Source organism: Siniperca chuatsi, linkage group LG10 (genome assembly GCF_020085105.1).
Source record: "Siniperca chuatsi isolate FFG_IHB_CAS linkage group LG10, ASM2008510v1, whole genome shotgun sequence".
Taxonomy (NCBI): domain Eukaryota; kingdom Metazoa; phylum Chordata; class Actinopteri; order Centrarchiformes; family Sinipercidae; genus Siniperca; species Siniperca chuatsi.
This window is the reverse complement of record NC_058051.1, coordinates 2,753,325-2,768,046: the sequence shown is the minus strand read 5'-3', so window position 1 is coordinate 2,768,046 and position 14,722 is coordinate 2,753,325. Positions and strand designations below refer to the sequence as shown.

Below are 14,722 nucleotides of genomic sequence, written 5' to 3'. Positions count from 1 at the left end.
CAGTGTTCAGCAGCAGCCACAGAGTTGCTCCATGTGTTGCTCCCTTCACTCATCATAAATGTTTATTTGGCATCTCTTTTCGAAATTAGAGGGGCTGTTTGTCATGAATATATTATTTTGAAATATAAGCGAGAGGGTGGAGCGCAGTTTTTTTCAAGGGGAGCATCTAAATAAAATATTAATAGTGGGGAGGGTCTTGCTTTTTGAATAAAATGAAATATAAGTTTCAGTCCCCCTCTCCACCCCAATCATTTTCATACAGTCTCTAATTGGTTTGTCATATCATTTCAGCACCACTGAATGAACCCAGCTGGTTGTACTGCAACAGGCAGCTGACTTGGCAGATAAAACAATGACAAAACTACAATAAATGCCAACAGACATTAAAGACAGTGTGGAATGTTAACACATGATATATACCATTGAGATTTTTTGGCTTAAAAGTTGCATGACTCAATTGCCACTTTGATGCACAATACTGCACATGGAGCATTAGTGAATCCTTTATCCGTTTCTGTGAACTGGGTCAGACAATCTCTGCTATTAAGCTGCATTAGTTCTGCACTACGCTTATCATCACAGTGACAAAACTCCCCGTGAAATTACTGTGCTGTCATTAAAAGAAAACCTGATGTTCCACATTGGGTACACCCTGTGATTTTTACATTGTGCATCACACAAGACTCTGATTGAAATCAGTGTAATATAACGCACTTTTGTCGACAGATTAAATCACTGACGGATACATCAGCGAACAGCTTGTTGCAGCTTTGAAGAGGTGTAAGAAACAGCAAAGTGAAAAGATTAAACCTTTGATGAGAGGACTGATAGGTCTCTTATGGTTTGACAGGAAATGATGAATCATTGAATCATTTTACCTCAAACTGAAAATGAAGCAATGAGCAACTTATAGCATCTGATTATAAATAATAAGAAGTAGAACAGGGTTCAGTTAAACTGAAACTTATCTTAAACTGATCTCATTAAGGTAATATCTGGAAAGGGACAGTGACTTTGTCTCCTGACATGTAAAGCAATGAAAGTCGGCCTTCAGCTTCACTGACTCCAAACGGTGGTTCGGAGCCTTTTGAACTGCTAGCTTAGCTTAGCTTAGCAAGGCTTCAGCAGATGCAGCAGCGGCAATGGAAAGTGACTGAACGAATAATATGAATGAGCGGTAGGGAAAATGTAAATTTGCCCCAGAAATATTGATCGACACTGTAAACTACTAACTTACTACTTGTAGTAGTACTGTGATAATATGCTTACGGACTCGCATTTGTACTAATGCAGAGGCAAAGAAACAAAAATCAAAAGACCTTCAGAAGCCTTAATTCCTCTCCAGCAGGTAGCTGTTAGGTTATCCCAGAAACATCCCCGTTTGTCTCCAATTTGTGACATGTTCACTCAATCTCCACTTACACTTACTAGCCTTTTCTGAGCTTTCATCCACTTCTCAAAGTCTTCCTCAGTGGATGGAGTTTGCTCAGTTGTCACAAGGTCAAGAATCAACTTTTCCCTTTCATGTTTTGAGAATTCTTTCACGTCATTGCCTTTGCATTCATCTTTCAGCGGATACTGCTCTCGTCACATTATCAGAAAAGAGTATGGCAAAAAAAAAAAGGAAACGCATGATACTCTGAAGACATCACTAGCAACATGACGTCACATAACTCACTAAATTCACTAATTTCTTCCAGTAAACAGTGACAACACGTACTTCTGCACACAGACTGCCGTGACAGCTGTCAGTAACTGTCACAAGGTCATGATGGTTAATGTTTGGTGATGTTGTTGTCACTCTCAGTATGAGTGTGTGTGTGTGTGTGTGTGTGTGTGTATACACATGTGTGCGCCTACATCATGGTCATGAATTCAGTTATTTGTAACCTCATAAATTACGTGTAAAGGACAAGAGAACAACACTCTGGCAGGATGCTGCAGAGGTCTCCAAATGCTTCTACCATGGCCCGCATATTGTTATATTAGATTACAATGCAATAGAAACAGTGACACCACATGTATACGATGGTGAACGGTGTCCAGTTAATTTACACCGAGTATGATTTAGAAAATGAAGAAGGTCACAAGCAAACATAAATACTATTTTCATTTGTTGTCTTGACGGCCACGTCGTGTTTTGCCAGTTGCATGCTTTCAATGTGAAGCAGAAACAGTAGGAAATGTTCTGTTTGTATTTGCAGGAACTTAATACAGACCTGATACTGCGTTAGGAGAACAGATGAGAGATAATATTACAAACAGTAAAGCTGGATTACATGCTGCATTGTTTCTTGTAAATCCCTCGTGCGTATTTAGGTAATTTGATTCCAGCACAGGGAACAATGACAACGTCTACAGAGAGAGGTACAGAATGTAAATACATTACAAGGCTATTACTGAAAAAAGGCCGACCACAGACAATACAGAAAACTAGTACCTTTAGTCAAAAATGTCTTTTGCTTTCTGTTACTTCAGCTGGATGTTTGAGCTTCACTGTGCAGATTAATGTACGGGCAGAGTTTGACACTAGAAGGCTGTTTTTACATTCATCTGCTGAAGAAGGAACGTTTCTCTGTGCTCACCCCACATCTCAGTTTAACACGTGGACGTACCAGCAGGCATTTGTGACATCACAACTAGTTTGGAGCCAATCGTGGTCCAATATGCAACTTCCACAAGTGTGACGTGGAAACATAAAGCCTCCAGTGCACATATGATGAGAATAGACTTTTCAGTCGGGTAGGAGACAACTTGCATATTAATTTCTCAAAGAGGGAGAAGGAGTAGATGCAAATTTAAGAATGTTCAACTATTGTTCATTATTATTATTATTATTATTATAACTACTAGCATTATTATTTGAAAAAAAACATATCACACACAAATTATTATTTCAACCAGAGTATTTTTATGTCTTAAAAGATGTCTAGAAGGGATCTTTAACAATTAGAACTTTAAGATATACAGAAGGCCTAGATGTAAAATATCATGTACCCCTTCACTACCACAGCATATCTGTGGGCATTAATAAATCCAACAGATGCACAAGCTTGTGAAAGTAAATAATAACTTCAATGTCTCTAATTAGTATAAATCTTTAGGGTTATCATGATTGATGATCCTGTGTTGTTCTCTTAGTTCGAACTCCCTTGAAACGTGCAGGATGCAGAGGTTCAGAGCTTGGGAATCCCCCCATGAAAGTTCTGTGATGATGTCTCCTGCATCACATGACGCCCATAAAGCATGCTCAGTCTCCCGCGAGGTGTGGGTGTCTGACCATACAGCGGCGCACAATCATTATGCAGCCTGTCTGATAGGAAACAAAGCATGCAACGGTGTAGACCGCACGTCGGATACCACAAATATGTTCCTGTAGGCTGTGCAGCCGTTTGCACACGCGTTCAGGAAGCTGATGCAAGACTCATAGACAAGATATTTTTGGACCCGGAGAATTAGCCCTGAAATGAATCATCTAGTGATAATGAAACGAAAACATGTGATCACATAATTAGGGATCGATTCGACTCCTGATTTAGACATGGCCCTACTGGAAACCCAGCAATGGTCCTTTGGGGACCCTCCCTGTGTGAGAACCCTCCTCTGCCATGCAGGGGGAAACGCTGTAGCCCCCAGCTGTAAGTAATCGATCAGTTCGGCTTTTTAACAGATCAGAGGCACGTGGCAGGGACACTGTATGATTAGGAATGATAGCTATGATTTTCGTCAATTAGGGTAGCTGTTTTCTATTCGCCAGTGCGTTACAACACAAACGTAGCCTATAAATACACTGAACGAATGAACCATTTCAGTTTCCTCTAATGATCGTGACATTGAATCACAGACTAGTGCGGACCTTACGGGTGTTGACGGCTCCTCCATAAATTACAGTGGGCTAGGCTATTTGCTACCACGCAGTATTATGGCAGAACATGGCCATGGATTAGAGAGAGCTCCATGTGAAGGATTAACGCAACCAGGTGCTGTTGATGAACAAACCTTTTCTTCATGTTATCCTATCAAGTGTTATAAAGACATCTGGAAAGGATGAAGAGAAGCAGAGTCCCTGTGACCAAAATGTTCACTGCTGATCGGTAAAGATGTTGCAGATTACAGAGTGGATGCAGGCTGCATGTGGATACATGGGCATCCGCGCTGCTGATGCTGAGCCGCAGCCGCAACAAGGAGCGCACCTTTCACAATCACCACCAGTGTTGTTACGCGTCAAATAAATAGGCTTACCTTGAAATACGTGTTTAGTAGACCGGTTCTTCTCACACGGCGTTCTGTCATTCGCGCCGTGTCTCGCGGGGAAAAGGCTACAAATGTGGTACAAATAACTGTAACGCTACTGGTTAGCGCCCATCTTTACTGAGCCAGCGGCTTGTGATCGCGGTGGAAGCACTTGTGGTATGGAGGGTGACTGGTGCCACAAAAGAGCTCGCAGACCAGGAAGAATTAGAAAGAAACAATGAATGAATAATAATAATAATAAGCAGCTAATAGTAAATACATAAATAATAATAATAATTGTTATTATTAAGTAGGCCTATTCTGATTATTATTTGACAAAACCAAGTAAAATAGAGCACCACAAATTACACATATTTTAGCATATTTACAAAGGCTTCCTGTCTCTTTTATAATTAGTTTTAAAATGTAATACTGGTTTAACTGGTTTAGTCTACTGTCTCTCCCTCTATAGTCCCAGCTGCTGCCTCAGGGTCATCAAACACTGCAGCATTAAACTACCAACAGCGAAGACAAAGACGTATGGAGAGGCTGCCTTCTCTTACTATGGCCCAAAACTGTGGAACAACCTGCCCAGAAATATCCACTATGCACCTTCTGTAAAATTCCACCTGAAATTAAATTGCATTGCATTTCGGATATTTAACAATACATTTAAAAACACGCTGACATTGTTTTTGACAACAAAAAGGGATGACTAAATTTTATTTCAGTTGGACTTTAAGAAACATCTTCAAACCCTCCTTTTTAATCTTGCCTTTAAATAGTCTGTATCCTGGTTTTTATTGAATCTTACTGCAAGTTTATTTTTTATTCCTATAATTCTACCCTGTTTAATTGTAATATATATATTCCCATTTCAAATTTCAAATTTCAAGCCATGCTAGCAGCATGGCTCTATGGAGGGCGATGTTGGTCTGTCGGTCCACCACTTTAGTCCAGACTGAAACATCTCAACAACTATTGGATGGATTGGCATTAAATTTGGTACAGATATTCGTGGTCCCTCGATGATGATTTGTACTGACTTTGGTGATCACCTGACACTTTTGGCTTTTAGTGAATGTCTTGACAACTCTTAAATGGTTTGCCATGAAATTTGGAAGAGATATCCATGTTGCCCAGAGGATGAATCCTGACGACTTTGATGATCCCCTGACTTTTCCTCTAGCGTTGCCATGAGGTTATCATTTGTGATTTTGAGTGAAATTTCTCAACAAGTATTGGATGGATGGCCTTTAAATTTGGTAAAGACATTTATTTCCCCTTTAGGAAGACGTGTAAACACTTTGGTGATGCCCTGACTTTCAATCTAGTGCCATCATCAGGTCCAAATTTTATTTGTCCTTGACGACCAGATACCTGCAAAAGCCTCAGCTGTAATTTGTGTATAGTGCTAATTAGCAAATGTCAGCCCGCTACAAGCTAAACTAAGATGGTGAACATTGTCATTGTGAGCATGTTAGCATACTTATATCAGCATTTAGCTCAAAGCTCCGCTGTGCTTTAGTATTCAGATCCTTCATTTTAGTTACAATTTACAATACTATAGTGTAAAAGTCCTGCATTCACAGTTAACTTGAGTAAAAGTACACAAGTATTGCGAAATCTACTTCAGTTTGGTTACTTTGCAGATTCAGATTTTACACACAAAACATTTGATCAACAAACGAAATATGATGCAGTGTTATCCAAAGAGAAAGAGAGAGTGAGAGAGAGAGATTAAACTATCCAGCAGTATAGGAAGTAGTTAAAATAGCTCCACCTGAACAGACTTAGTATATTTAAATATATTGGGCTCATAATAGTAAAATATTGAGTTAAGGCCTTTTACTTTGAAAAGAGATTTGTTTACATTGTGGCATAATTTTTTTCCCTTCTACCACTGCCAATACCCACGTTCTGAATTAGATAAAAGGTACTGTAAAAATAAGGCACACTGCCTGAGTTTGCCTGGGGGCCCAAATAACTAAATCCACCCATGTTCTTGTCCATCCATATTATTTCTGAAACTAACAAAGTTTTGAACCAGACATAGAGCCGCGTTACTGCTGAAAATATTAACGACATATACGGTATATTGTAAAAAGGCTGAATCTACAAATATCAAAGAGGTTCATTCTCCTTTAAACCCATTCAAGAGGTGATATTGTTTACAACATATGTTATTCACCTTCTCCTCCTGCTACTTGTTTTTGGCATTAATCACCCCCTATACTTAAGATTTACTGAATTCAGAGGAGATCCTCTTGACCAATGATGTTCAACTCTTGTGGTGCTATCAGCTCTGGACCAATTGCTGTGCTGAAGAGTCAAGCTGAACCAGCAGTCGGCTGACAAGTTACCACTATGACTGATAAGTAGCTTTGTGGTTTGGCCATGACCTTTACAAAGTTCAAAATACAGGATTCAAATATGTGTCACTGGCCGTGCAGCCTGTAAAATATATGAGAATATGGGTAATAATCAGCAAACATAAGTAGAATATATGTATAAAAAATAGAAGGTAAGTAAATAAAAGGATTTAAATTTTCCAAACTCAGACACAAAAAGCTTGCCTCAAAATCTCATCCGTATCATATAGTCATACATCACACAATAAGTTTATCAGAGCATCGAAGCATTGTGTTCCTCACTGAACTTCAATACATTATACATAACATATTATTATCAAAACAGAGTCTGCAGTCATCATTTCCTGAAGATTATACAAATAGCAACAAGAAGAAAATGTCATCAATGCAGAAGTCAGAATTTTAAATAAGTAAGAAACTATAATTTCATTTCTTGACTGATACTGTATTACTGTTAATATAGCCTACATAATGAAGACAATAGTCTGACTTTACACTGCTGTATTTCCTACATTTATGCAAGACAAAACAATGATTGTGACTGTTCTTCACTGCATCAGTTTACCCACCACAGACTTTGTGTTTATGCAGCAGTATGAAGTGTTTTGAAAAGGTAAACTGAGAAATGTGTATCATCATTTGTATTCAAGACACCAATCATTTAATCATTTGTAAGTTACAGTAAGCTATATTACTACTGTGAGGCTGTGAAGTGTAAATTAATCAACCACAATTAACGATTGTCACAGCCTGTCATGTCCTCACCAGCCAGCAATCACCCACACCTGCTCCCCGTCAATCCCAATCACAGCCAGTATATAACCACTCCACTCTCCTCACTCAGTGTCCGACCTCGTTTACGTACAGGACTCCAGATAGCCGAGAACTACAGTGCTCTTTCTGATCGTTTCCAGTGTTTCTCCAGTTTCCCCGTGTGTTTTCCAGTCATCCGTGTCATCGCCAGTCCTCGGTGGCTTCTCCATTCCTCCTTGGTCTCTCCAGTCTCCTGTGGCTTACCTCCGGTGACTTCTCCAGATCCACTCTACCTATCTTCACACTCTCCACTTCTGGCTGTCGTCTAATAAAAGATACTCCCACCATCTCGGTGTCCCCTGCCTGTTATTCTGTAACAACGATACAGGACTGCACAATTAGTATGACCATGTACTAAAGTAGACCTAAACGATGTGTTTTGCTTTGATTTACAGTTAAAATAAGAATTTATCACAAAAAGTAATGGGAGGGTTGCAGATTGATATAGGTCATTTATAAAAAAATTCTGGTTTTCCATATTGAAAAATGTCTGTGTTACTGCTTACTGCTAAGGTTACACACATTAAAAATGAAATTATGTAGAGTAAGATTGAAGATTGTGTTTAAAGGTAAGGATTTAACAGTTTGGCTCTTTGCATGAAGATTTTTGTACATTGAAACTCTGTTGGTAAAATTATGCCAAATAAATATAATTTGGAATTGATAGCTGTGTTTTGATTTGTGGTGGTGGGGAATCCATGTTGTTTATCCATCCATCCATCCATTTTCTACCGCTTGGTCCCGTTAGGGGTCGCGGGTGACTGGAGCCTATCCCAGTGACTCTGGGCCTTAGGCAGGGTACACCCTGGACAGTCCATGTTGTTTATATTTCATTTAATCATATATTGTGCCTTTTAGCAAGAAATTGTTATAAGGGAATTTATAAAACACATCATATAATAAAAATAATAACAAAGCAATTCTATGATTGTCCTAATTTTAGTAAAGTACTATCAAAGTTGCAATGGCCGAGATCTTAACGCACTGCAATTTACTGTAAGAAAACGCAAGCAGATACAGAAAACACAGATAAATGAAGAAAAAGGTCTTTACCACTTTGACAGCACATATGCCACATTTATAATATGCTGCTAAACAGCACATTCAATTCAATTTTCTTTATATAGCACCAGTTCATAACAGAAGTTATCTCATTGCACTTTTCCTATAGAGCAGCTCTAGACTGTACTCTTTATAATATTATTTACAGAGACCCAAAAATTCCCACCATGAGCAAGGACTTGGCGACAGTGGCAAGGAAAAATGTCCTTTAAGAGGCAGAAACCTCCTATTATACTGTCTTTAACTGTGACATTATCATCTGTGTTCAATTACAGTATATCAGCATACTAAAATGAGTACATTTGAAATAAGGGTTATGACATTACAGTAGGCAAAAGCAAATAGTTATTTTTTTATAACATTATTAGGCCTCTACAAATCATAGCAGGAATAGCACAGGTATAACTATCCAGATGAATCAATTCCAGGGCTCTGGTATTTCACATGCTGGCTCACTGACTTGACCTACTGACACACCTTAACAACACACAGGGTGATGTTATTGCGTCCAAGTCAAAATGTCTGCTGTGAAAAGGCCTGTAGCCAAACCTAACGGATCCTTGCAGGAAGTTCCCTTCATTTGACACCAGCCACCTTTAGTAGGTTGCTGGTTTTGTGCAGTCTGCAAATGATAAAATGTGTGGCTAATGTTAGCTGGCTTACTACCTGGGAGTTCAAATGGATAAAGATGAATCTGGCAAGCTATAGAATGGTGGATACAAGTCACTTACAGTTACAGTGTGTTATCAGGTGCAGCAAGTTTAGGTTGTATTTAAATAAATGCGAAAAAATTAAGTAAATACAAAACTTACTAATTTCTCTCCTTATAATATAAACTCAGTCCACTTATAGTGGAGACATACAGTAGTTGTCTGTTGAACCAGGACAGGGTGCTTTCCTGAGTCTGCTGCAGCTCATAATCTTCTGTGGGTATAAATAATTGTTCGTGCTGACTCACTGTCACACTGTCATGGTTTACTGGGATACTAGAATTGAACAGAGCCATCGTTAATGTTATCAGTAACACCTGTGCTGTTACCAGTCAAATGTCTGCTGAAAGAGGCCTCTTGGTGTGGTGTTTCTGCAACTCAACCGGAGTTCATCATTGTGGTAACCTGTTAGAATGTGTAGTGTTTTACCACACTTTACTGATGAATATTATAACATATAGAAAACACCCCTGATTTCATCATCACTGAGTAATAAAAGTAGATTTTTGATACACTTGTTAGGGTAAGCAATACTGATTAATAACAAATCATCTTTAGTCTTCAACAACTTCAACATTACTCATCACTTATATGCTACAGTAAGGTTTTCTCACTCAGTGCTTTACTCTAACTCCACCACCACCGAAACTCTGTGTATTTACAGTCCATTTTGCAGGTTTATATACTATTTTAAAAACTTAACATAAAACAAAAATACTGTAAATCAGACTGCAATTTGCTATATTCTGATCCATCTACATCTATAAAAAATTAAATAAGAATAAAAATAAAAATACAAACATACAACACTGAGGGGTATATCTCTAAAGTCAATGGCGCAGTATTCAGATAGTAAGATGCGCCTATAGGCGGGTTCACAACGCGCGTACACGCTGCTTTTAACACACAGGGACGCGCAGCAGCGCTCATCCTCCTCAGTTAAATATCGGTGCATTTGCTCATTTGCAGTCAAATGGAGTTGTGGATGGGACAGAGGATTGGGAGAGGCGGAGGCAGAGGGTCCACCGGCCAAGGACCACATACCTGTCCCTCAGCGAAGACGAGCGCAGCTGTAAACTTCGCATCTGCCATCTCGTGTCAGATGATTTGGAGACTAATGCCAGCTGTCAAAGTCTCTATTGCACTGCATTTCTTTGCAAGTGGGCCATTCCTGCATCCCCTTCTATTGGAGGCACGTCACAATCTACTACATTCAGCCATTCACGCAGTTAGGCTACATTACTCTGATTGGTTTAATTCATGTCATGCCCAAAATTATTAATTAAAAGACCAAATCCAACCTCTTTGCGCCTCGCGCCTCACTTTGCGTCCAGATTATGCGCCGTTTACTGTAAATGTTGTGCTGAGCTGCATGCTGGTGAAGAGAACTGTGTGAAGAGTTCTGAAAAAGTGAACTCAGCAGTTTCCACATCTGACCACTAGAGTGTGATATTATACGTACACATTGCACATCACACACACCTCTGACTGAGTCTTAATGGTCCTAGAAAATGCAAGTTAAGTGATTAGAAACAGTCTTTTCCCCAGTTTGACGAAGTGACCTGTAAATGTGTTGGGGTACTAATGTGTCATTTTGGGATATTATCTGGCCACGAACACTCGGAATGACTACAGCAGTGGTGGGGAGTGGCTTTTCCAGGAAAGTGAAACTGAAGGTTCAACAAGATACCAAGTCAGTCAGTCAGTCAGTCCGGCAGAGCGAAGAGCAGAACGGGAGCCATGTCGGCTGCTTTTTCCTCAGAAGATTTGACTTGTGCTATCTGCCTGACCATCTTCACTGATCCGGTGAATCTTCCCTGCGGACACTCTTTCTGCAGAGAATGCATCACACATGTTCTGAGTTCACAGACCCAGTGTCCAAATTGTCGGACAGCTGTTCCAACAGAAGCGACATGTCTTCCAACCAGCCATTTATTGAAAAGCCTCGCTGAAAAGGCTAAAGAAGCAGAGAGGATGAAGAGAGAGCGCGGGGAGGAGAAGGCACAGGTACGTCGGTGCTATTCACACGGCCGTGCAGTCAGTGTGATGGGCTCGTGACCAGTTACGCGACGGCGGATGTCGATCCTTTCTGGACTTTATGTCCCGTACAGCACACACCTTGGAGCTCTGTGTAATCTGTCATGTTTTAATCTCATATTTAATACTTTCTGCCCGCAGTCAAACAGCGCAGCCTCAGTATCAGCCGTCCAAAGTGCGTCATTATTTGTTGATCAGGCCTGTCTCATTCCACTGAAACCAGTGTCAGTGTTTAAAAAGGCAGAGCATCCAATATGTATTCATAAATCAGTAAATAGGCCTACATCTTGGTGTGAAAGGAAGCATTTCATACTTTGTGCAGTATGTGCAGTTTTATATAATGACAACGTTTTTGTTTTCGCTTTCACAGAAACTACCCTACTCCAAATTCACGAGTATGGGATTCAATATTCTGGAATATTCAATAAATAAATAAATACACAATAAAAATAAAAGCAAGGTGATGTTTTTGATCCTTTCTGGCCTCTCTACCTCAGTTATTATTGAGTTTGAAAATAGTACCATTTTGACTTGATAAGTTTCAGTTCTCAGCTCAGTGTCAGGACGGCATGTTGTGGTGAAGACAGGCATCTCAGAGACAGATGTGTCAAACCTGGACAAACAAACCTATATGGATGGATATCACTAGAGAAAGGCCTACGTGAGAAATTTATTTTCACCAAAACTGAAAACACCCTGTAATAATACATTTGACAGGACAGAAAAAACTTTGCAGAGGAAAGTTTGGAGTTTTACTATGTAACAAATTATTTCACCATATGGCTGTAGACTAGCATGTCATTTCTGATTGACCTCATCTGTTTCCATTTGCAATGTATCATCATCTTTTAGCTCTTGTATTTATTAATAGATACATTTTTTACAGGTGGCTGAATTGTGCCCTGAGCATGAAGAAAAGCTGAAACTGTTCTGTGTCACAGATCAGCAGTTAGCTTGTATCATATGCCGAGACGGGGAGAGGCATGAAGGACACAAGTTTAAACCAATCAGAGAAGCAGCTGTATCTCTGAGACAGGAGCTGGAGAGGGGTATGGAGAACCTTAGCGATGATATCCTTGCTACAGAGAGCCTAGCCAACACACAGAGGGAAGTAATGACAAAAACCAAAGAGAAGTCTGAGCAGCTGAAGACCCACATTCACAGACAGTTTGAGGAGATGCACCAGTTTCTGAGGAAGAGAGAAGATGAGATAAAGAACGAGCTGAAACACAAAGAGGAAGATGCTGTTGAGAAAATGAGCGAGAGCTTAAATGCGATAGAAACAGCTTTGTCTGAGAGCAGAGAGCTGCAGGGAAAGGTGACATCAGTTCTGCAAACTGAAGACCCTGAGAGGTTTTTAATGAGCTGGACTGAGCGTAACAGCACGGTGACTCCAGAGCATTTATTCAGGCCCAGAGCAAGTGATCTCAAAGTGGTGAACACCTCTCTCTCTTTGGGGCCTTATGAAAGCCACCTGCAGTTCTTTCTGTGGAAGGAGATGCTTCAGGTGATCCAGCCCCGAGCAGAGCTGCTCTCACTCAAAAGCAACAGCACAGATATAACTGTGTCTGATGATGGGCGGAGTTTGTTTTGTAGTCCCAAAAGCAACCAAGCTCAATCAGATTACTTCTCTTCTTATGACCAACCCAAATCATTTCGTCAAGTCAAAGCCTCCAAAACTTTTGGCTCCCCTGCAGGATTCGGCCAAGTCAGAGCCTCTAATACTTTTGGCTCCTCCGCAGCATCTGGCCAAACCACAGCCTCCGGTTTTTTTGGCACCACCGCAGGATTCGGCCAAGTCAGAGCCTCTAATACTTTTGGCTCCTCCGCAGCATCTAGCCAAACCACAGCCTCTAATACTTTTGGCAACCAAAGCAAAAACCATGCATTCAGTGTCAGTAAATTCACTTCAGGGCAGCATTACTGGGAAATAGAGGTTGGACACAGGGACTATTGGGAACTTGGGATAGAAGATCATTTTCTGAAATATGAAGGCCAAAAATATGCCGCCTGTAGTCGAAATATAATCACAGAGCTAGCATTTGGAGACAAACCTCGAAAGATTGGGATTTACCTTAACTGCTCATCCAAGGAGCTCTCTTTCTATGATGCAGACAACATGACACATATTCACACTATGAGCTCTAAGCTCATGTCCATGCCGCTGTCAGCATATTTCACCATCAGATCCAGAGATCAGATATCAGATCCTAACCCTCTGACAGCGTGCTGGTACTGAAGTCAAAAGTGCAATGAGATAACTTCTGTTATGAATTGGCGCTATATAAATAAAAACAAATTGAAGCTACACAGCATAACAAGTACCTGTTGTAAGTGTTACATTTTCTGTTTTCTCAAGGAGCAGGAAATGTCCAAAAATCTGGTTAGTTCCGAAATCTCAGGAGCTAAAGTGGGAACTAAAAGAAAATCAAGCAAATTAAACAGTGATGAACTGAAAAGCGACGATTGCGTTTGAAATGCAGTTTTCACACGAGGAAACAACAACACAGAGTGATGCTGTTCTTTGTATTTACTGTTGTGTGACTGATTGAGTTGTATTTAATGAGTGGAATACGGATCATTCCTTCTCTCTCTCTTCCTCTCTGTCTTTTTTAAATGAGTCGTAAAGCCGACAGCAAAGTTTTTAACGTTAATAAACAACAAGAAATTTCAAACCTCATTCTAATAACGGGTACTCCCTTGCTTTGCGAATGAAACGGTACACACGTCTGTCTCTGATATTTCAGATGTAGTATTGCTTATCGGCTACATGCCAGGCTTGTGGTTATGGTGTATGGTAAATTAATTATTATGAGTTTGTTTTCTAAATTTTAAAGAGATTCATATTCATCTTTTTCTATACTTGTTTCCGTTGCTGGATTTGTTTCCTGTATCAAGGTTTATTCTTGACAACTTTATTTCAATATTTTTGTGTTTATGTTACTATTTTGGGACTAAGGGACTAATGTAGAATTCCCATTCAAACACCCTTTTTGGGGTTATTTAGCATGAGCATGGGCGAGCGTGAGCATTCACGATCTAGCCTCTTCTGACCTTTCTAAGATTTATTTTGTTTTCAGATTGGCATCCCCCTTTCCCAGCTGACTGTCTTCGTAGTGTTATTGTACATTTATCTACATATTTTTGGACTTAATTCCTTCATATGTTTATACTCCAATGAATTTGTTGCTTTTGAATTAGTTCTTCATAATTCCCTATGTACACATTGTCAGTTCGTAACTAGTGACATTGTTTTGAGTCAGGATGTGTGTGTTTGAATGTGTGTATTGTCCCGTGGTTGTAGGGTGGGACTAAGACTATTTATTCAATGACACACCTGAGTCAGTTTGGTTCCTCTGTACCTGACAGAGAGCCTCAAAATGTTGTACTTTTTGCATGTAATAAAATAGAAAATTTAAAAGGGGGTGTTCAACAGTGTTGCAAGTCCTTGGAAATGCAGAAATCTCAATAAATTCATGACCGAATAAATGTGAT

The 14,722-nt window shown here is 39.8% G+C and overlaps 2 protein-coding genes and 1 long non-coding RNA gene across 3 annotated transcripts in view; 2 read left to right on the top strand and 1 right to left on the bottom strand.

Annotated features, from left to right (window-relative positions):
* The window catches only part of slco4a1 (solute carrier organic anion transporter family, member 4A1), a 31,199-nt gene extending 26,490 nt beyond the window's left edge, over positions 1 to 4,709 (bottom strand). Inside the window, exon 1 of the mRNA XM_044211093.1 lies at positions 4,243 to 4,709. The gene's annotated coding sequence lies outside the window, so the exon portion shown is untranslated. The remainder of the gene's footprint in view (positions 1 to 4,242) is intronic.
* LOC122883034 lies at positions 2,919 to 8,082 on the top strand. The gene is made up of 2 exons (XR_006379546.1): positions 2,919 to 3,638; positions 4,706 to 8,082. It is a non-coding gene; the product is annotated as an uncharacterized LOC122883034 (long non-coding RNA).
* Positions 8,083 to 10,692: 2,610 nt separating this feature from the next.
* LOC122883033 (E3 ubiquitin-protein ligase TRIM39-like) lies at positions 10,693 to 14,721 on the top strand. The gene is made up of 2 exons (XM_044211098.1): positions 10,693 to 11,197; positions 12,114 to 14,721. Exons 1-2 carry the CDS (start codon positions 10,931 to 10,933, stop codon positions 13,464 to 13,466), a joined length of 1,620 nt encoding a protein of 539 aa, XP_044067033.1. The 5' UTR covers positions 10,693 to 10,930; the 3' UTR covers positions 13,467 to 14,721.
* Position 14,722: the final 1 nt, after the last annotated feature.